General features: G+C 42.8%; 1 protein-coding gene across 4 annotated transcripts in view; it reads left to right on the forward strand.

Annotated features, from left to right (window-relative positions):
- Nucleotides 1-20,413, forward strand: part of LOC120740290 (growth arrest-specific protein 7-like) — a 49,751-nt gene that overhangs the window by 12,167 nt on the left and 17,171 nt on the right. For 2 of the 4 annotated variants that reach the window (XM_040042547.1, XM_040042554.1), the window contains exons 3-9: nt 2,121-2,198; nt 3,418-3,453; nt 5,751-5,836; nt 8,537-8,599; nt 15,170-15,259; nt 17,208-17,323; nt 19,949-20,023. In XM_040042547.1, the coding sequence (XP_039898481.1) occupies nt 2,121-2,198; nt 3,418-3,453; nt 5,751-5,836; nt 8,537-8,599; nt 15,170-15,259; nt 17,208-17,323; nt 19,949-20,023 (544 nt within the window). Of the gene's footprint in view, nt 1-2,120; nt 2,199-3,126; nt 3,152-3,417; nt 3,454-5,750; nt 5,837-8,536; nt 8,600-15,169; nt 15,260-17,207; nt 17,324-19,948; nt 20,024-20,413 lie in introns of those variants that run through there. The other 2 variants (XM_040042563.1, XM_040042571.1) reach the window with 2 other exon arrangements.

Below are 20,413 nucleotides of genomic sequence, written 5' to 3' on the forward strand. Positions count from 1 at the left end.
CTACATATCGAGAACTTTGCAGGAAGACACAAAATTGCATTTACTATTTACCTTTGATCACACATAATTATTTAATAACCACTGGTGTAAAAAAAAAAAAAAAAAACACATTCACTACACTTGTGGAGTTCCCCATAATTTCACTCTTGGGCCTCAGTAATTCAGTCACTCAGATTAGAAATAGCAGGAGCATTGCTCTAACAAATCACCACCAAAATATTGCTCTTCAGTGTCTACCTAAATTAGTAGGTCTAATTTAAGTATTAATTCATTAATAAAGTATGCAATGTGATATCCAGTGACTTATAAGTTAAAGTGTCCTCATTGCAATAACAGATATTAGAAGTTCTTGACTTTAAGCTTTTCATGCCTATTTGGACATTTGTGTGTAGCTTTCTTGCCAAAACAGTAACGTTGCTGCTGAATATCACTCCTAATCCACACTTTAGTGTTTCTCTTAGAAGAAGCTGTTTGATTGCACATAAGGACCGACACTAATTCACCCACAGTTACTGCAGCGTAAAGGACTTCCTGCTCTGCTAAGTGGAATGATTGATGCTAAACGGCTAAACTACAGGAAGCCAGTTGAAATTTATCCAGAATGGCATTTTGCACCTAAAAGGACTGCATACATGGATGAGTACAGTCTAATTTTTTTTATTGCATTTTTCAGGATACGAAAACTTCTCCTTTATCCTCTTGCCCTTATCTGCAGTCACTTCTCCAATGTCTGAAAAAAATAACATTTAAAGTACTAAACAGCTTTTCTGTGCTGAGATGAGGTCTGAAAATCAAAAAGGGAAAAATCCAGATAAAATGTCACAAAAACAATCAAATAAACAGGAATCCACATTTTCAAATAAAATTTTAATATTTAAATTTTACCAAATTATTTCTACACCAACATGTACACAAACATACCCTCTGTACATACATTTTTATTGGCCGTTGGGCTGCTTTGGTCACACAGACCAGCAGTCTGACTCCGACTGTTTTGCTGTCACAAGAGCAAAAACAAAATCAGTCAGCGACTGAGAAGCTTCCCTCTGCATGAATCAAGTTCTGGATGCAGAAAGATCTGAATTAGTTTGCGAAATTCTTTGGAGAAATTCATAACAATGTCGCCCTGTTTCAGTTTTATATTTGTGAAGATGCTGCATGAACATCTAATTTTGTCCTCTGCCGCTGTAGAAAAGAATGAAAAAATGTTTTGAGAGTTAATTACTTGTAAGCCGTAACTCCACAGCGTCTCTAGTAATCCTGCTAACAAACAGAAAAGCCAATCATATAACCTGCTGCTTGGTGGAGTCTTCATGCACTCCTGCAACAGAAGAAACTGTGGATTAATTCAACTTCTGCTGACAAAGTCACCATGACATTAGAAAAATCTTTTGTGCTAGCACATCGGTGGATGATTCTTCATTGGCTGCCTCTTAAATGCAGAATTTAAATTTAATAAAACCCTGATTTCCTCGTACAACATCCTGATCAGCCTCCATCATCTCTCACGGTATCATATTATTGTAACAGAGCACCTCACTCTCAGACTGCAGGCTTGTGGTTCATGGAGTTTCTAAAAGTGGCAGGCAGACACCCTGTCTACTTTTATTATGAGGCTACAAACTTCCTTTTTTGGTAAAGCTGATAGTTAGGATTGGATAATGTGACCCTGAACTATCCTCAGTCATGCTGCAGGACTTCTTTTCACTTTCTACTCTCTCCCACCGTTTGTGTTGTCCTTGGCTTTCTGTGCTGCTCTTTTCTCTCTTCCCTTCTTCTTCCAGCTGGTCTCAGTAGATGGCTTCCCCTCTCTGAGCCTGTTGGAGGTCTCCTCCTGTTAAAAAGGAGTTTTTCCTTCCCACTGTCTCACAAGGCATCTTCTGACTGTCTAGATTTTGAAACCAACAAATTAAGGCATCCTTGACTTTCTGTGCTCTATTGTGCTTCATATTTATACACCTGAAGTCTCTATAAAGCTGTTTCCGTCCTTAATCTTGAACAACTGCGAAACAGTGACTGAGAAGCTGCCCTGCACATTCACGTTAAAGCAAGTTCTGTTTTTGTCTTTGTTTTGACTTCTTTCCACGCTGTCCTCCTTCCTGTTGTTTATATCGTTCCAGAAACAACATGGCGACGTCCGTCCTCGTCAGCTGAAGCCCCGCAGAGACCGCTGGCACGACAGAACTCCTCACCATATGGTAAAACTTGGCCTTCATCATCCTAGTCATCCATTTTTAGAAAGCATTGCAAAAGGCACAATCACACGGAAAACAAAATAAGAGCACCTAGAGCAGAAAATAGGCGCTGAAGGAATGAGAAAGGAGGCTTGTGTGGTTAGGAATGACCAAGAGAGACAAAAACAAGCTGATGAGTGTCATCTTGGTGCATAAACTCCTTCCATCACTGGGGTTATTTGCATTTGGAGCTACAGGTTATAACTTAATTTTTCAACATTTATCCAGTCAGACATATTAAGCCTTTTGGCAATCATTCATCATCAGTGCTAATCTGCTTATTATGCTAAGACCATGTTCCTTCAGCTAAATGTGACACAATACTAATCATTTTTCCAGAGACTCTGTAACGTTTTTCCAAAAGGCTCTCAAGGAACCTTTGACAAATCTCTCGTAATACATTTCTCTGCTACATTATCGTGAAGCTCATCCAACACTACGAGAGGAAATCCTGCACTTTCTTAATGAGTGGCTTATTATGTTCCATCGCTGCCAGCATCCTCGCTAACGACATCTTTGCACATAGCAGATGGTTTGCTTCTTTGTGCTGGCATGTGGCCCAAACACACTTAGAGGAAGAACAACCGGGGAGGCAGTCAGCTGCAGGGGAGTTTGTCAGCGTTTAACCAGGCAAGCGCGATCCCTCCTCGGAGAGAAAGACGTTTAGTGAAGGCCCGGTTCAGATCTGAGCCGCACAAATGTTGACTTTGACCTCTGGACAGGAAACCGGGGATCTGAGCAGCTGGTCCGAGCAGGCAGGGAGAAATAACGGCACGGCATCCAACGGGAAGAAGATAAGACGGAGTTGCCTAACACGCGTTTAAGGACAACAGATACATAAACATGCACCTTCTGAGTCTGTCTCCTTAGTTAATAAAGAGACTGTGCTGATCAGCTAGAATCAGAGATGTTTCCTGGTAAGCAGGTGTGCAGATGCTTTTTCTCCCACAGCTGCACGAGGCAGTCACTGAAAACCATCACTGCTTTTCCACCAGAGAAGCTCTCTTTTTCACTGATGCAGTGCCAGTGCTGAGACAGGTCTGCCTTCATGTCTGCTGGAAAATGTCATGCGATGTGGTCCCAGACATATTCTGTTTAGCGTCAGTTTTCACAGTTCCATGTTTGTTATTTGTCTTTTCTTTCTTTACAGGTTTGTTTTCTTATGTGTTGTTTTTGGTTTTAGTTCAGACATTCAGATGTGGACTGTCATCTCTGCAAGGTAGTTGGCCGATGTGTGATTACCTAAATGTAGCATATCATATTAAACCATACTGGACTATTAGCTACATTAGGCAGTCGTGCTGCATTATGCTTATTGCATTTTAACATTACTCATACATATTCCTGCTCACATATTCTGTTTCTCTTCACTGTGACTTTAAAAAAATCTGATTTTTGTACCAGGCGTGTTGTCATAAACACTCCTTATCCTTTCTTAAAGACCTCGTAGTACCATATCACCCCATTAGAGCACTTCGCTCTCACACTGCAGGTTTACTTGTTGTTCCTAGAGTGTTTAATACTAGAATGGGAGGCAGAGTCTTCAGCTCTCAGGTCCCTCTTCTGTGGAACAAGCTCCCAGCTTGGACTTTGGAGACAGACACCCTTTCTGCTTTTAAGATTAGGCTTAAAACTTTACTTTTTTTTTATAAAGCATATAGTTAGGGCTGGATCAGGGGACTCTGAATCCTCCCTTAGATACACTCCAATAGGTCTAGGCTGCTGGGGATTCCCATGATGCATTGAGTGTTTTTCATTTGCCTTTTTCTCTCACCTCTCTGCATTTAATTATTGCTTATTTTTAATCTCTGGCTCTCTTCATGCTGTTCTTGTGAGGTCAGTCAGTGAGAAATAGTCAACACAAACTAATTTTCTCGACATTGAAAGTCAAGAAAATTAGTTTATTAACTAGTCGATCTGTTGTATTTTCAGAAAGAGCCAGGCTAGCTGTTCCACATTTCCTGTCTCTGTTTAAATCCTCAAGAGTCCCATTTTCACCCTGAAGCTGTCTTCTTAACAGAAGGCCTCACAGGGTCCTTTCTGCTCTCTTTTGTGTCCAAACCACATGGATCAGAAACCTGCCAATACTCAGTTTTATGGTCACTGACAAAGGTCACCGAGGGTTGTGGATTCTTTAGAGCCCTTCTGAGTAAAGTGACGTTCATCCCTATTTCTGGAGAGGCCTCAGTGTCCTGGAGGGGCCCTGATCCGATCAGCGTCCCCGGCTGTGACGCGTGGCCTCGGGGGTCACGCTCTGCCGGGATCACGTGTTTACCTTGAGCTGGAGATGGGCCGGTTTGATATACAACGAGCCGACAGCTCATGAATCACAAAGAAATGAGGAACCATCATGGGCCTGTAGGATGAAACCAGGGACATGCTACAGAGCTGTGAACCCCGAGGGCCCAGATTATGAATATCTCAATATGCTTTTCTGTGTGAGTTTGAGGACAGAACCACACTGTACCAATGTGAAATTAGAACACTGTAGTAGTAAAAAATACTCAGTCCTCCAAAGGGTCTAACAGCTAAACACTGATTGCTGAATTATTCAATTAATTACTGAATCAGCAGCTAGTTAACATGATATTTTGGGTTGTTTCTAGAGTTGATGTCTTATTTTAGTTGGACGTAGCCTGTAAAGAAAATGTTTCAAGGATGTGTGCCTTTATTATAGACGTTTACTTTTTAATTTAAAAACTTAGCTGTAGTTTTTCTAATGTCACTACTTATAAAAGGTATTTGTGGCTAAACATCAGTTAGCCAGTTTTTACTATTTCTCTCATGTATAAACCAACAAGGGTAAAATTAGTAGATAAACATTGTAAAAATGTAGATTCATATTTTATGAATTCCACACTTCTACAGATTTAGCGGCTGAACGGTAGAAGCCCCGCCCATTTACATTATGACGCTTTTCCCGTCACCATGACTGGATGACCCGTTCACTGCCTTTGTGTTTAATTTGAGATATCATCTATGGTTTTATTGTGACTGGCTAAAAATGTTTGGATGGATGGCGACCAAATCCAACTAAATTAAATCAAATGATGCCATAAACAAGATTGCTTTGTTTTACTTATTCCACAAGGGGGCACTATGGTGAAAAGAGAATCCCTAACTGATGCATCTTTCCCAGGTGTTCCCTGTCCTCTGGATCAAAATATAAATCCCTGCAGCTGCAGTTCAATTTGTCTGACACAATAAGGTGATGTTAACACCTTATTGTTAACACACCCGTGCATGGGGCTGGATGGCGTCAATGCCGTTAGCTTGTTAACACGTTGACGCCGTCCAGCCTCACACACGGGGGCGATCTGCAGTAACTCGTTAACGGAGATTTGTCGCGTTAACGTCATTTTAACGAGATTAACTCTGACAGCGCTAGTTCTTTCTTGTTCTGAAATTCTGCATATCAGGATGTAACTCGTTCACTTACCATCTGCTCGTTTTTGTCAACTCAGTGCTGAAAAATACTTTAAACTCTAACGTCAGTAATTATCTGCTTTTCTTCAGCCAACGGATGCCACAGCAGCACAAAGAAAGGTCAGCCTGCAGAGGTCGCTAATGTTTCTCTGAGGAAACCTGCGATGCACAAGCAGGTAAGCCGAAAGAGGCGCGCAATGATGTTGAGTCTGAAGTAACAGCAGATGATGATGATGATTACTTTTATGGTGTGATCACATTTTAATCAAAGCAAGTCTCCTCTCCACTTTCCACTTTCTCGTCCAATAAAAACACCCATTTCTTAGGAGTTGGCTTACATCCGTTTTTTTGCCAAACCTAACATCAGAGTTACCTACCATCACCATCACAGTCTCACAGGGTCAATGCATTCGTCTTTTAACCAACAAGTATCTCAAATTTGAGCATCTGATACCCCGTCACTGGTGATTGGTTGATAAAACTGGACAATCATTAACCAAAATTAAGTTTGATTTCATACAAATCACCTTTATGTAACGTTTCTAAATTAATAGCAACTCATAAGCTATGAATAGATCAGAAGTGCTAAGACTGCTTTCTATTTACTAAAAGCATCCTCCACTCTGACAGTTTTCTTACTGAGTGCACCACGTGTCTATTTAAGATCACTTACATGTAGATTTTCCTTAGCTGTCAAAAAATAATTTGCTGTTACAGTAACAAAGGTTGTCACCTTCATTAATGCTGATAAATGTAATTATTCCAGTCTCATCTTCTTTTATAGCATAGGACTCCAAAACCAGGAAGAAATTAACCTAAAATTCCCTCTCTTTATCACTTTAAACTGAAACATGAGGTGATCACAGTCATTTTGGCAAAGTTTAGGTTTGAAGGTTTCTCAGAAATGACAAACTGCAGCTGTTCTCAGGTTAAAACTGTTTGAAATTGCTTTAGGATAATAACAACACAGTCTGAGAATGTAACCTTGGTATCTGAGCACTTGGAATTCATTTCTCTGAAGATATATTTACTAAGAATAGCTGATAGCTCGCTCATTTGTTGCACATTTGGCAAGAAATGGCTAAAACATCTGTTTAAATAAAAATGGGAAAGCTCACCTTCAGAGTTCAGTATTTAGAAGCTTTTATGCTTTTTCTAGAACCTCCATGCAGTCTTGAATCACTGCCTGTTCCCCAAAGAATTACTGTATGATGCCCTGTTGGCTGTCTTACTCTTTAGCAATGATTGTCAGGATTGGATACTAGATACTTCAGCTCAGTGAGACATCGCCCAGATTTGCTGCTAAAACTCTGAACTGCCAAAAAGTCGCGTGTTTTTGTTTGTGCATCGTGTCTTTTCGTGTCCTCCTTTCTGTAAAAAGCCAGCAGCACTCACAGCACGCTCTTTAGTTTGGTCAGGCTGTTCTGTGGTCACAATCACCCATATCACCACAGCCACAGTTTTCCTGTAAAAGATTCCACTTCAAAGGAAGCTGGCGCTCTCTTTCCACTGAAAGCAGGGCCGCTCCCGCAGCTCCGATGGACCCGGGCCAACTTCGATTACATGCCAACCCACGTGACTAATTACGAGTCAGATGAGGGCATACAGTGTCATGATCACACAGGAGAGTATAGGTGGACGGACAGTTGGGCCATATGGGCGTCTGAGATTTGGACAAATGTTAGAGTTTGTGAAGAAGCAGGCCAGCCAAAAAATAATAACAAATAATCAAAGCTCACACTGGGAGCTCTGGGAGCGCCGGGCCCACGGATCCCGCCAAACCTGGACTGTGGTTGTTGCGGTCAGAGCTGCCAGCCGCCATGTTTTGCACGACCAAGGTGAGAACATGTTTGCCGCGCTCCTCGGTGTCGTTCTCGTTTGATGGTGTTGTTGTTGGACCAGGTGGGTGTTGTACGAAGGTGTGGCGAGGAAGCTGCTCCGTGCGCAGCTTTTACGTTCAATGCCTCGGGTGAAGCGGCATCACGTGAGGAAGACGATAGCGATGTAGCTGCCGGTGTAAACACACTGTTTACACACAGCAGTGCTGAACACTTGCTTAACCCTGAAATGTGCATGCGTCTCATTCCCAAACACACACACACACAATCAGAGACGCTGCTTCTCATTGGCTGCTTGTTTTCCCTCCTGCTCTCTCCCCCCTCCTCCCAGTTGTAATTTGTCTCTTAAATATCATCATTCAGCCATTTCCATCAAGCCAACCCCCATCACCAACACCTACGCCTCGCTGCTCCCTCCTCCCTCACTATCTGGGTCTCTGGGGAGGGAGGGGGGGCAAGGATCATGTAAATACCCCCCCCCCCCCCCCCTCCTCATCTGCCTCCTTGTCCTCTCTCTGTTTTTTCTTCTTTCCTCGCAAATTTCCCTTCTTCCCATCCTCCAGTGCCTCCATCCCTGAACTAGCTCAGTGATGTTTCTTCATCTTTTATCTCTCCTCCTGCATGGACATCATTGGGTGAGGTGAAAGGGGAAGGCAGGTGTGGAGGTGAGGTGGTGATTGGGCTACAACCTTAAAACTCATGTGACAGCAGATTAACCGGAGGCAAGACTTTGTCACGCTCCCACAGCCGCCACCAATTCCCCTTACTGCCTCCCTCCTCCTCCTCCCTCATGCTACCTTCCCACCGCAGTTACACACACCTCCCTCCCTCCCCCTCCTGCAACGCAACTCCTCTCCGCTCACTCCGCGGCTTGTGAGACCGTTGGCAGCCTTGGTGCGTGGAGGGAAAGAGAAAGGAGAGAGGAGAGAGTGAGGCTTTCCCAGAATAGAGAAGCAGGAGGAGGTGAGAGGGATGATGATGGAAGCCAGCTTTGACACTGAGGAGAGTTTTGACGATCCCTCCTGTCTCGCCCCGCAGCCCCCCGGCTCTGTTTCGCCGGCCAAGAGGCAGATCAAGGAGGTCAAGGAGACCAAGATCACTGTGAGTACTGAGAAACTTAATCCTTCCTCTTCTCCTTCTTTGTGCTTCTATCTGTGCATCCTCTGCTGAAGCTCCTCATGCACCTCAATTAAGTTCAAATCACTTGTTTTTTCTCTTTTACCATCTGTTGACGTTAAACTCAAATCATAATGCATTACATGTCCTTGTGGAGTAATGTGAGGGGGTTCCCTGCAATACTGGATACCTCAATCATCTGAATGAAGAAGCTGTGCGGGAGTCTCGCACTCATATCGGTCTCATTGACTTGAGCGGCCTCAGTCTATAATATTGATTTTATGTCTGTCAAAGATTAATTCACGCTTTGGAGACTCTCTGATGTGTTTTTAATGACTGATAAGTGAGGAGCCTGCAGAATCCTGTTGGTATTTTTATGATATGTCAGATTAAGTGTGTGTTTGTCTCCTCCAGTTGTTATCACCCTCTGCAGGTCACACTCGGAGTAGAAACTGAGGTCTTCACCACAGTGCAGGGATTTTTTTCTATAATGCACACAGTAGCTTTGTGTGAAGATACCCAGACAGTAGTTGCTGTTATGTAATCTCTCAGTCCATAATGCAGGCTGTGGTGAGGGGGTGGTGGGGGGCAGCGGTTAGGCGGTCGTGCGTTGATGGAGAAGCAGACAGAGGTGGGTTTTGTGTCTCGCGAGGGGCTGATTTTGCACTCGGTGGGCTCGCTGACCTGCTGCAGCCACGGGAGCCGTCAGTCTGGCTATTGTGAAAAACACCACCAGACCTGAGAGAGATGCAGCAAGTCCAGTTTCCATGGTGACAAAGGCAATAGCACTGATTAATGGGTGCTGAAATGGAAAACACCGCCATAGGAGAAAGTGGTGGTGGTGGTTTGAGAGGGAGGGGGGAACCATTCAGATATTCACAGAAGACATACTGTTTTGAAGATTATTTCTTCCTCCTCTTTGTTTGCTTTTCCAAAGCCTTTCACAGCTCGCAGATCTATTGTTGTTCTTTGGCTTCATCCAAAGAGTTCTCATGGAGAGATTTCTTTCCTTCTCCACTAAAAAAAAGAGGAATTTCTGGGAAGTCTTGATGCTTGGGAAGAAAAAAAAACAATCATGCATGCTAAATGTCTCTGCAGCAGCTGGAAAAAAAAAATACAGGTGATAACAACTAAATCAGTGACGTCGGCCCTCAGAGGTGTCTTTTTGTTCGTCGTGGTGCACCTCACGTTACACAACCCCTCCACAGTTGTCATGGAGACGCTCACATCCATGACTGTTGGGAAAATGGACCCTCGCGGGGCGCCGAGGCTTCACACACGAGAAGCAGCCGCCTTGCAACCTTGTTTTCACCTTCACCACATCTGACCGATCGGATCAGATTTAATAATTTTTGAGACTTGAGGTTTTTAGTGAAACATTCATGCCCCTGTGGTTTGACTTGTTGCTGGGCTGCACGTGCTCGGTACCACGTCAGCTGGCATCTTTGCAGAGGAGGTTTCAGTGAAGAAACGGCAATCTGGGTCCGAACAAATGGAAAGAAGAGTTAAAACACGGTCCAGATTTTTTGCCATGTTACCGTGAAAAGGATTCACAGGGTTCATCAGAGTTAGCTACCAAGCTGGCTCACTATCAGAAGATGTTAAGTATTTCTGAAAAGAAAAAGAAAAAAACGTATCTGGGCTGCTGGTGAAAAAGTAAATGCCAGAAAAGTTCAGCTAATTAACATATGATCTCTCATAAAGTGGCTAGGTATCATTACGCTCATATTTCATGTGGCATCGTGTGAACATTGATCAAGAGCCAAAATGGATGTGACTTAAGTACTGGTTGCTAGGGAAACGCATCTGTTCCGCGTCATTCGTTCTTGGAGGTTACTGGATGAAATCGATTGCTTTGGTCGCTAGCAGTACACAAACGCGCTAACTGCTAGTAAAACTTGAAAAAAATGTAACAAAATGGAAATTTTCACCTTGAAAGTAAAATAAACCTTCTCCATTTCTGGTTTGTGTTGCTCTTTGCTCAGTATCACTACTGTATGGCCAAGAGCGGGATAGTGTTCATAGACAAGTCTGTGATTTGCATTCAGGCTGTGACTGCAGCATTATGCTAGCAACCAGCCTTTATCAAAAGCAAGCTAGCCAAGCTACAATTAAAAGTTAGTATTAGCTCCTATTTTTTGATGCCTGTGCACGCCACCGCATCATTCTCATGAGCAAAGTGAAGCGACAGAGCCATAATTCAGTTCAGCAACATGTGACATCATCCAATGCATGTGAATGAGAAGCAAGAGCGTTGAAGCCTGAAATTAATCGGTGTCAATGCTGCCTAACATCTGTGTGTGCAAATGGTGTAAATGGCACCATATATTTCAGCTACCTTCAATCTAAAACATGTTTTAGATATTAAACCTGTATATGTGATTAATGGCTTTAAATGTATCTTACAGTTAGTATTTGTATTAACAATCATTAACCTCGTTTTGTCTCCTGTTTTATCAGCTAATAAACTAAGAACATTCCTGGTTGCTCCCAGGCTTGGAAACAATATTAACAGACAATAAAGAAGAAAACTGAGTGGGGGGTTATAGTAAGGTGAACCTGTTTACGGCTGTGAAGGTGGAGTCTTGCAGGAAATGTGCTATCTGCTGCTCGAAAACGAACATTTGCAAGAGAGCGTTTCAGTTGTTTGTTCATCTGCCAGGTTTACGTCTCTCACGGACCATTTGTTCTTTGACTTGATTCCCCCCCCCCTCCCCCGACTCTCGTCAGCAAAATAAATAAACACAAAAATATGTAATGAAATAAGCATTGCCTGTAGCTTGGATGCTAAACTCTCATGAGGGCGAATGCTTATGAATGCTGACTGAGGACTAAATGTGCCAGTTCACTCAGCAAATCTACACTCATATATAGCTTGCAGCTTTGTTTTGTGCTAAATTCAAACAGTCAAGCCCGATGGCTGGACTTCAAACACCCCCCCAAGACTGGCCTCGGTCTGATTTATCACACGCTGTGGCATAAAGGTAATCTATATTAATATTTTATTCTCAGCCCCAGAGTACCTCACTAAGCAGCCATCAGGGAGAAGTAAGTTAGCCAGACAGGCTTCCCTTAGATGAATGGTCTCATTTTTTGCTGGATGTGAGAGGCAGATAAACAACAGTCATGATAAATGTGGAGCCAGTGTAATGGAAAATCTGGTGCCCATGACAATCAGTATGGTCTCTGAGGCAGAAAATGAACAAAGTGACTGGTCTGCACACAGAGTAAATCACACCGCTGCTCCTTTACATTACAATGTGCTACTGTGAGTTAATGTTGTTTATTAGCTTGCTACCATGCCCGTGAGTTTCACTGGCAGTTTGCCATATTAACATGTCCTCTGGATTTTAGCAATTATATAACAAAGAGAAGAAGAGCATTACTCATCTATTTTACGTTCTGTTTTTTGGAAGTTGTTATGATGCTTTGTTTGTGGTGGCAAAGAGAGGAGAGTGAGGAAGCCCACTACATATTAATGCTGGGGTTGGTGAAGTTTTAAGTGCAAAATAATCAAGGTTTTATGTGGAAATATACCTGTATATGGAAATATTCACACTCCTCTGTCACAAATACTGAAAATCTAAAAAAAATTAACTGTTCTATACTTCTTTCTTGCCTTCTCTGTTGAGCCCTCCAACATAAAGATGTTTGCGTCATAAATCTACTGCATGGCTTGTATAGGAGAGCTTGTAATATACACAAGTATGACACTTTTATTTTACCATTAAAAATCAGGCGTCATCTGCCTCTAAAATAGATAATTATCAGCTTAGCGTAGCTTCATTGTGAATTTTATTTCCTTGTGTATTTTTCCAGCCTCCAAGGCTTTACTGTTTTGATTTGCTCTTATGGTATTGTGTTTGGCCACAGCTACAGTGCAGAAGACAGCAAGAGGCAATCGTTAAAGACAGTATGTGTGTATATATATGTATATATATATTTATATATACATATATATATTTTGTTGCTAAAGAGCAACCATTTTCAAGTGAAAGCTAGAAATGGTAGGGGCCAGAAACAAAGCTGCTTTAAAAATGGGTACATATTACACTTTATAATCCCTGGTATAAATAAATATAGACTATATTTATATAGCAATATAGAGCATTTACACTTAAAAAAAACTTTTAATCCTTTTTAATGATTCTGTGACTGTATTAAAAAGAAATTTCTTAGCCATCTTAGCAATTTGGTCATGCAAGTAGCCTGGTGTTTGCTAACATTGGCTTGAAATACTTCTTGGTTTTAGGTGTCAAAACTGAGTTTGAGACAAGATGCCTACATAAACTGAAAACCCAATAATGTGGTTAATGTTACCTGAACAGCCAACTGAAATGAATGACTGTTTACCGTAACAGTTAGCTGGCTAATCTTAGCTCGCTTCTCTGCTAGCAAGTAAGTTTTTATTTGGTTGGAGACTGTGGCCCTTTCTCAATATGTGTACTTGAGTGTCGCAGACCAAGTATTGTTCCAATTGTCTGTGAAGGTTCTCAGTCATCCAGGTCATCGTAGTCTAAGGAGCTTAGAAAGAAAAGCGTCTGGACTTCTTTAAGTTGCTTGAAGACGTTTCACCTCTCATCCGAGAAGCTTCTTCAGTTTGAGGGTCAAATGGTGGAGAGTCCCAGATTTAAACCCAGTGGGAGTTTCCCCCCAAAAGAGGGACAAAAGGACCCCCTGATGATCCTCTACCTAATCACATGAGCCAAGGTGTGAAAACGGGTGTGGGTCACAATCAGCCAGGGTTTCAGGTGAGCTCATTGTGAAACCTGGCCCCACCCTATCATGTGATTTCCTGAGGTCAGATGGCCCAGGATGTGAGTGGGCATTAAGGCGTCTAGGAAGGGAAAATCTCAAAACTGGATTATAGATGGCAGACAGTTGGTGTCGTAAGCCACCGCCTCTGTTCAAAGATGGTCGCTCACAGTGGCCATAGGTGGCTTCTTTCACTCCTCTTTCAAACCATCTGTCCTCTCTGTCCTCTGAAAGAGGAGTGAAAGAAGCCATTTATGTCCACTGTGAGCGACCATCTTTGAACAGAGGCGGTGGTTTACGACACCAACTGTCTGCCATCTATAATCCAGTTTTGAGTTCCCTTCCCAGATGCCTTAATGCCCACTCACATCCTGGGCCATCTGATCTCAGGAATTCGCATGATAAGGTGGGGCCAGGTTTCACAATGAGCTCACCTGAAACCCTGGCTGATTGTGACCCACACCTGTTTTCACACCTTGGCTCAGGCGATTAGAGGATCATCAGGGGGTCCTTTTGTCCCTCTGTGGGGGGACACTCCCACTAGGTTTATATCTGGGACTCTCCACCATTTGACCTTAGAACTGAAGAAGCTTCTCGGATGAGAGGTGAAACGTCTTCAAGTAACTTAAAGAAGTCCAGACGCTTTTCTTTGCAAGCTCCTTTGACTACGATGACCTGGATGACTGAGAACCTTCACAGACATCACTTTCTCTTGCATTTTGAGTAGAGTGAAGGCTTAAGGTGATGTTGGCCTCATGGCATTTTCTCTTATGTAAGTGAGCCGCAGCACTCCAGACCCTGAGAATGGCTTCATTAAAACACTGGCACTAGAGAAGCACTGAATATATGAAAAACACTGTGAAAGATAAACCAATTCCCGAACAGCAGCGTGTGAGATCCATGTTTACCGGCTTCTGCAGATCTGATAGCAAAGCAGGAGCTCCACCCACACAATAATAGCAAAAGTACCGCTTTGTTTTTGAGCATTCTGCTTGATGCTTTATATTTAGTTTGATGGGTACCACACAGAGTGTGCTGTGAATAAATCTTCCCTGGCTTTGAATCTACCCCAAACTTTAATCCTGAAGCATCGCTCACCAGCTGGAGAGGTAAACCTGGATGCACATGACTGATATTGTGTTGCTTAAAACGAGCCCTGTCCTGCTCTTTATTTCACATGCTGGAGTGAAAAGAAAGAAGCAGCTGGTAGATGTTGTTTCTCTCCAGCCTGTGTGACAGCAGTACAGTGGTGAACTCATGCTGTAAACAGTGTGAGTCAGTGTGTGTTTTTGTGCGTTTGTGGATGAAGCAGCCTGCCTGGATGCCCATGCAGTTTGCAGCAGCGGTTGACATGGCACAGAGGGTATCTTGCAGTGCCAGGAGGGAGGACTCGCAGATGGTGAACATTACATAATTGCAACTCAGAGAGTAATTGAAGACGCTGTGGACCATGGAGTCTGTATTCAGGCTGAGTGCTGGGTGTGTTTATCTCTCACACTACATATTGTCAAGTTTACAAAGTTAATTTGTTCGATTTGAGCTGTACAGAAGAAATGCTTTCTCTTTGTTTTCGGTGATAGTCTGTCTCTCTCTCCTCCCTGAAGCCTCCATGGGTCACCTTCCTCATCGCCACATACGTTTACTCACGCCTGACCTTTTTCCTGCCATGCGCATGATCCAGATAAAACTCTAACCTTGCTTGCGTCCACATTTAGTTTCCTTCCCGCAGCACTTCAGCAGCTCTGTTTCAGTTGGGTCATAACTCGTCACCTTTCTGTCTCCTCTCGTTTCTTACTTCAGATAAACTGTGTGACTTTTCCTCTGCCTGGAGAAGGTCCGGAGCAGCAGCTCCTCAAGCCCGACGAATGGAGCTACTGCGATTACTTCTGGGTGAGTTCCTCAAAAACACAGAGACGCAGCAGAGTCCTGACTCGCTCCCGGGCTTTATTTTTGCATCTCCTGTGACAGCATCAGCAGTCTTAGAGGCGGAAACCTTTGTGAAGTGCAGCAGCTGTTTTTAGCTTTGTAGATTACTCTCTTTAGCTTTGGCTTCATAGATTAAAATGTAAACAACGTTTAATTTTAGAAGTCCATTTTAACAAATGTTTAAGCATAAATGTATCTATTTATATACAAGAAAGGTAAAAGAATGAAGCCAAGCTAGAAGTGCCTTAAAACAGCACGGGGGCAGCTCCTCCAGTTGGAAAAGTCTTCTGGTTGCACAAAAGTCTTCAGGAAAACAGCCCTCGATTTCGATTCTCTGCGACCTCAGTAAACACTCTCCCGATGAGTTGCATGTCATACTGAACAACAAGTGAAGCTCGTTCTATAAATTATGGTCATCGTGAGCGTCAGAGAGTAGGATTATCTGAGATATTCACTTACAAGTCATCAGGAAAGGAGCTTGAGGTTTCACTGTCAGATCCACACTTCACTCATTACGTCTCATTTGAAAAACACCAACAAGGTGATGGTGAAACACTCACATAACACATGATCTTGTCCTATAGGCGGACTAGAAAGTGCCATAAGATTTCTGGTGCCTAAATTAAAGACTTCTGGTAGACGCTCATACACCAGGTGCTATAAACAGTGAGATATTAATGACTAATCTCGTGTTGTGGATGGATCAACTTAGATGTTCTCTGACCCATCTTTGGTGTCTTCTCCCTGCCATGTGACAGTGTTTTTCTTTGCCCATCGGGTGCTGACTTTACCTAAGTGTAGACTGAACAAGCAAATAAAGGAACCTTTCACTAATGAAGAAAAACCAGCCACAGAACATGAATCTTTTCTTGACCGATCAATGTTCAATGTTCTGAATCCAGAACTAGAATATTTTGGTATCTAATCATCATTAAATCTGAAAATGTGGATAAGCTTAATAAAAGACAGGAAGTCCTATTTTGTGATGAAACTACAGACATGAGGATCCATGCAGCTCTTCCCTGTAAAGTGATTGTTTTCTTTGCAAATGTGACGTTGGATCTTCCATTTTTCTTACCCAGCACATAAACTAGCCTTTTCAAGCATTACACAAAGGATTTGTTTTATTCCAGTCAGCACCTTTTGTTGACCATTTGAGCAAATCTTTGGCACTAAAAGCAGATAAAAGCAAAACGCTCACATTAAATTATGTGCGCTGACAGAAAACAGTCAATATGTCGATCCAGCACTCTCCTTCTCATTTAACAAAACCTGTTATCGGTTTTCATGCAAACACAAATGACGTCTCTCCCGTGGCTCCTGCAATTTTCCAAACATTACCATCCTTAATTAGATTTGTACACAAAAACCCTTCAGCCTGTCTAAGTGACTGAAATCCAATCCTCCTCCCCCTGCCGCCTCTTCTGCTGCTGTTTGGCTCCTCGTTTGCGGCCTGTCATGTCGTGTTGCGATGTTTTGTCTTGTTTGTCAGCTGACCTGCTGCTCGGACCTGCTGTGCGACATGAATCTGACACTTCGGTTCCTCTTTTGCCGTCACAAATGATGCCGAGCTCCGCACATCCCGGCCCGACCGTTCGTGTGACATTCATGTGCTCAGAAAAAAAAAAAGGAACACACACGTGTAACACACACACATGTAACACACACACATGTAACACACACCCACCCACCGGTGACTGACGCACGCACACCAACGCATGCCCTCCTTGACATGCAAGTGTGAGTCACGCTTTCATGAGCACGGCTTGTGACTCAACACCGGCAGCTCATCCTCACAACACCGCCCGGTCCTCCACACGCTCTCAGATGTAAACAACTAGGAGGTGTTAGTGGACGGTCTGTCCGTGAACTCATTGTTGCTGTGACTGAATGATGCGCTCCTCTTCCTCAGACCGACAGGAAAGACCCCCAGGGCACCACGTTGGTGACGGGCTTCGAGGTTCTCCTGCAGAAGCAGCTGAAGGGCAAACAGCTGCAGAAGGAGATGGCCGAGTTTATCCACGAGAGGTAACGGCTCGGCTCCGCTGGAAATAAGCAGTTTGGTGTCAGCAGATTAAATTAATTAACTAACAAGAGTTTGAGACACACAGCTGCTCTGGAGTCAGAAATAATCCCAGAGCTGGAGCTGGAAAACCACATTTTGTGAATGGAAGGATTACCAAGGCTATTAATGGAAAAAGTCTGGTCATAGTCTCGATTGTCTTGTAGTCTGCACTGACTTTATAAGTATTTTTTATCCATCTAAACTCTGATCATCTGACCCCACTCTTATCCACCCACTGAGTCATTGCGTTTGTTTTTATTAATTCCACACTCATTGGTCTCTTTTTCCTACCAGTAGGTCATTATCACCCTAATAAACACTCGCGGTGTGTTTTGGCTCGGCTCCACAGTGCGTCTTCCTGCCCTCACCCCTCCCTTACCCTGTCTCTACCAGTTTCTTCCTGTTAAAAGGGAGTTTGTCCTTCCCGCTATCGCCAAGAGCTTTTTCAAAGAGGGTTGTCTGGATCGTTGCCGTCTTTATCTTACCATATAAAACGCTCTAAGGCGACTGCTGTTGTGATTTTGTGCTGAATAAATTAAATTACATTGAAATAAACTGAATAAGCAGGGGTCGTTCCACCCTGTGAATGCATGCTGTAGGTGCTGATTACAGGTTATTAGGCAGTAAAAATCAGCATCGCTGAGAAAGTTCAGATCTCTAACACTGAGTTCTTTGTGTTTGATCAACATTTCAGTTTCAACCTGCTCAAAGCATGGAGTCTTCTTCAGTTTTGCTGTGTACAGATTAGAAATACACCCGAGGACAGAACAGTGCTTTCCAGTAATGTAACTGGACACTTTATACACACCCTCGTTTCTTCCCAATAAGAGTTTTGCACTTGTCTGAATGATGCAGCGTTATCGCATCTAGAGTTAGTATAAAACGTGGCAGAAAGACTCCTGACAAATGCTGGATGTAGGCAACACATCACTCCAGTCCTCGCAGAATTTAACCAGCTTCACACTCGCTACAGAAACAAATGTAGGATCTTATTAATTACTTTAAAATCTTCACGTGGTGTGGCTCAGGGTTATTACACACTGCTGTTACAGGTCCAGGTTTAAACCAAGAACAAACACTGTGGAACAAGCGTATTCACACTCCTATTCAGTCAATCATTTCATATTTCAACACACCTGTCGTGTAATGTTGTTGTGTTCAGCTAAGTATGATTGAAACATGAGTTCTGTCAATAAAGTAACTAAGAGTTAACTAAACCACGTTTGACACTATAATGAGTCTCTGTTTGAACTTGTGGTTCAAAGAGGTATCGTATGAGCGTATCAGCTACTTAATATTTTTTAAAAGCTAGAAGTAAAACTAAACCAAACCTCTTAAAAACTGAAACTGAACAAAAAATAAACTGAAACTAAACCAAACTGAACTACGCCTCTTAAAAAGTGAAACTCAAGTAAAATAAACTGAAACTAAACCTCCTTAAAAGTGAAACTGAACAAAAAATGAAGTGAAACTAAAGTAAACTAAACCTTAAAAACTGAAACTAAAGTAAAACTCTGTAATAAAGCATTTATTTTTTTCGCTCCCTGTAAGAAATGGAAAGCCTCTTAGCCTGGTAGGATGATGTGTATGAAAGCTTTTCGACGAAAGCATACCTAAAATGATTTTATTATGTGCAGCACATTAAATCCACACACAGTAAAGTTGCAGGTTAAATGATCCCAGTCATTCCCCTGTGTGGTTTCACTCTGTTATTAGAGAGCTGTAGATCTCAGCAGGATATTTCCGGGCTCAAAATGAGCCTTTGGGAGGTCACCGTTACACATCAGCACGACTGATCCACATCTTCATTAAGACAAAGAGTCAGTGTTACCTTCCTTAAGAGAAGTCTGAGCTTTTTCCTGTTATTTCTGGGTATTTGACAAACAAAATGCCTTTTATGGTTGAGTACGCGAGGGTGTGCCAAATCTTCTCGTATGCGGGAAAAATCCTCCTACTGAATCAGAACCAGGGCGTCAAAAACACCACAAATAACTTTTACATCCGATCTCACGCCTCCCTATAGAATTAGCTCCACCTTATCCAACAAAAGCTCCATTCACGTCGTGGGAAGTGAATGAGGAATCTCCTGTGAATATACTTAGAATTGACTCAAGATTCCCAGTTCCTTTGGGAAGATTTCCACTCGGAGCTGACCTTTTCCCATTTCTCTGGGTTGCTCGGTGCCTGTGAGAATTAAGTCAAGGCATTAAGTCAAGGAACGGGCCTGGTGACCTTCTTTGGGTGACAGATTTACTCAGGTGTGGCCGGTAAATGTGAGGTAGTGAATGTCACAGAGGGCACAAACACGGCTACCGGGGCTGAACGCAGCCCGGGGCGAAAATTAGTAAATCTCACAATGAAGGCGTGAAGAGCCGCTCTGAAAATGAACTGCTGTAAAGCAAAGCAGGGGCTCGGCTGGGCTGCCGATACACGAGGGTCAGAGCTATGCCCGGTGTTGGATTTTTTAAGATTCCTGTCAGAAGAGTATTTGTGTTAAAGTATTTTCTTCCAACCACTGAAGCTGTTTCTGTCTGTCCTCCCTTGAGCCAGGCAGCTGACAGTTCCTCATCTTGTTGTTTGTGTTTCAGGATAAAGATTGAGGAGGAATATGCCAAGAACCTCTCCAAGCTGTCTCTCAGCCCCCTGGCAGCGCAGGAGGAAGGGTGAGTGCAGTAAACAGAAGCTGTGAGATGAATCAGTGAGTGCAGCTCAAAAAGCTTCCTCTTGAAACAGGAGACAGTTTCAATAATCACCAGAACCGCTTCTAAAGATAGGACGATTTTAAAATAGATTCATCCTGTTTGTGTTTGATGCTGCTTTCAGAGATGACTCCTGTCATCGTGTTTGTCTGTCGGCAAAATAACACGACGGCCTATGAGTCGATCCCAGAAGCAGTTGGTAGAAAGGGAAAGGCTTGGCAACGGTGGACTTTAACTGCTTTCCCGACACTCATAAAAACTGTATTACATTAAATTAGATGCAACCTGAAGATCAAATATCAAAGAATTCAATGAGATATATAAAAAAAAATGTCCAGTAAAAAAGTTTAGGTG

This window comes from Simochromis diagramma, unplaced genomic scaffold, assembly GCF_900408965.1.
Source record: "Simochromis diagramma unplaced genomic scaffold, fSimDia1.1 OVJJ01000321.1, whole genome shotgun sequence".
Lineage (NCBI taxonomy): Eukaryota > Metazoa > Chordata > Actinopteri > Cichliformes > Cichlidae > Simochromis > Simochromis diagramma.